At 46.6% G+C, this 1,961-nt stretch overlaps 1 protein-coding gene across 1 annotated transcript; it reads left to right on the forward strand.

Moving 5' to 3' along the window:
* The first annotated feature begins 154 nt into the window (after positions 1-154).
* Positions 155-1,780, forward strand: LOC106818799 (inositol 1,4,5-trisphosphate receptor-like). The gene is made up of 4 exons (XM_014823472.1): positions 155-241; positions 627-764; positions 959-1,084; positions 1,574-1,780. The coding sequence occupies exons 1-4, from the start codon at positions 167-169 to the stop codon at positions 1,778-1,780; spliced, it is 546 nt and encodes a 181-aa protein (XP_014678958.1). The 5' UTR covers positions 155-166.
* Positions 1,781-1,961: the final 181 nt, after the last annotated feature.

Below are 1,961 nucleotides of genomic sequence, written 5' to 3' on the forward strand. Positions count from 1 at the left end.
ATGTGAAAGGAATGCACACTTGTTTTTGCATCGCCAGCGAAACATGGCACATGTGAAAGGAACGCACATTGCATGTGTTAATGAGATGCTCGCTTGCTTACGCGTTGCCTGCGCGCGAGATCGTGTGTAATTTGTTTTTACGTTACAGTCGGTGGTGAAGTCTGAGATGGGATTCAACGTCGTTGAGATTGAACCGGCGATCGACGAGAAACAGGCAGAAAACTACAAGACCATAGAGGAGGTAAGCATGCGGCGTCAGTCTATGCTGTGTAGCGCCAGTCTATGGTGTGTGGTGCCATGAACCTTCAGTGTTATAGTGATATCTACCAATTGATTGATTGATCTATTTATCCATATATGTCTGTTTTTTTTCTTCTCTCCCTCTCTTTCTCTCTCGCTCTCACTCTCTTTCTCTCTCTTTTTCTCTCGCTCTCACTCTCTTTCTCTCTCTTTCTCTCTCGCTCTCACTCTCTTTCTCTCTTGCTCTCACTCTCTCTCTCGCCCCTCCTTCCCTTCCCTTCTCAGTTTCCTCTCTCTCTTTCTCCATCTCTTGTAATACTGTCGAGTACGTAACTAAAGTTAAAAACCGTTTTTCCGAAATCTTTCCCCTTTCTTGATTTCCGCAGATCCTGTCCCGCCTCACGAAACTGTGCGTCAACGAGACACCCTCTGGTGTGAAGCCGCGGAAACACGAGCAGCGTCTGCTGCGTAACCTCGGTGCCCACCAGGTGGTGCTGGATCTGCTGCAGATACCTTACCAGAAGGTAAGATGGCGGGTCGGTCGTCTGCTGCGCCCCGGGCGCCACGGTAACGACGATGCTGATATTAAGACTAATATTAAGATGTATTACGTAATACTGACAACGGGTCCTGAAAGCTTTTAGGTTCTTGAACACAAGTAAGATGCGGAGGCAGTGACGATAGCTGTGTGTTTTGTTTCCCCCCCCCCCTCACGTAGAAGGATGACGTGAGGATGGAGGGACTCATGACGATGGCTCACGGATTCCTGCAGAGCGTCTGCCTCAGTAACCATGCCAACCAAGCGCTGCTGCACTCGTCGCTTGACATGTTCCTCGACAAAGGGGTGAGTGTGATGATGATGATGACATCGTCATCACCACCGCCACCGCCACCGCCACGTACCTCCACCACCACCGCCACTGCCATCATCATCACTATCATCATCACCATCATCATCATCACCATCACCATCATCATCAGTCATCATCATCATCATCAACGATGACGATGGTGATGATGATGGTGATGATGGTGATGATGATGATGATGATGATGATGATGATGATGATGATGATGATGATGATGGTGGTGATGATGATTATGATGGCAGTGGCGGTGTTGGTGGCGGTACGTGGCGGTGGCAGTGGCGGTGGCGATGGCGATGACGATGACGATGATGACGATGATGACAGTGACAAGAATGACGATACTGGTGAATTGTCACGACAACACTTCTGTTGACAAAAAATTGTGAATTGTGACAAACGGCGCCACCTATCGTCCCCCACACCCATCACCGTAAGGTACATCACGCCTGCTCTCTTGTTTTCAGTTCAACAATGCGAAGACGGTGCGCGCCATCTATCAGGACAACACGAAACTATGCAGCGACGTATCAGAGAGAGTGATCCAGCACTTCGTGCGCTGCATCGAAACACACGAATGTCACGTCGAATACTTGAGGTTCCTGCAGACGGTCGTGAAGGCGGAGGGATCGTACATACGCAAGTGTCAGGACATGGTTATGCAAGAGGTGTGATTAGATTAGGTTTAATTAATATTAATATAATGTACATGTAGCATTTATATAATGTACATGTAGCATTAATATAATGTACATGTAACATTTATATAATGTACATGTAGCATTAATATAATGTATATGTAACATTAATATATACATGTACATATACATATATACATATACATACATACATACA

Source organism: Priapulus caudatus, unplaced genomic scaffold (genome assembly GCF_000485595.1).
Source record: "Priapulus caudatus unplaced genomic scaffold, Priapulus_caudatus-5.0.1 Scaffold2535, whole genome shotgun sequence".
Classification (NCBI taxonomy): domain Eukaryota; kingdom Metazoa; phylum Priapulida; class Priapulimorpha; order Priapulimorphida; family Priapulidae; genus Priapulus; species Priapulus caudatus.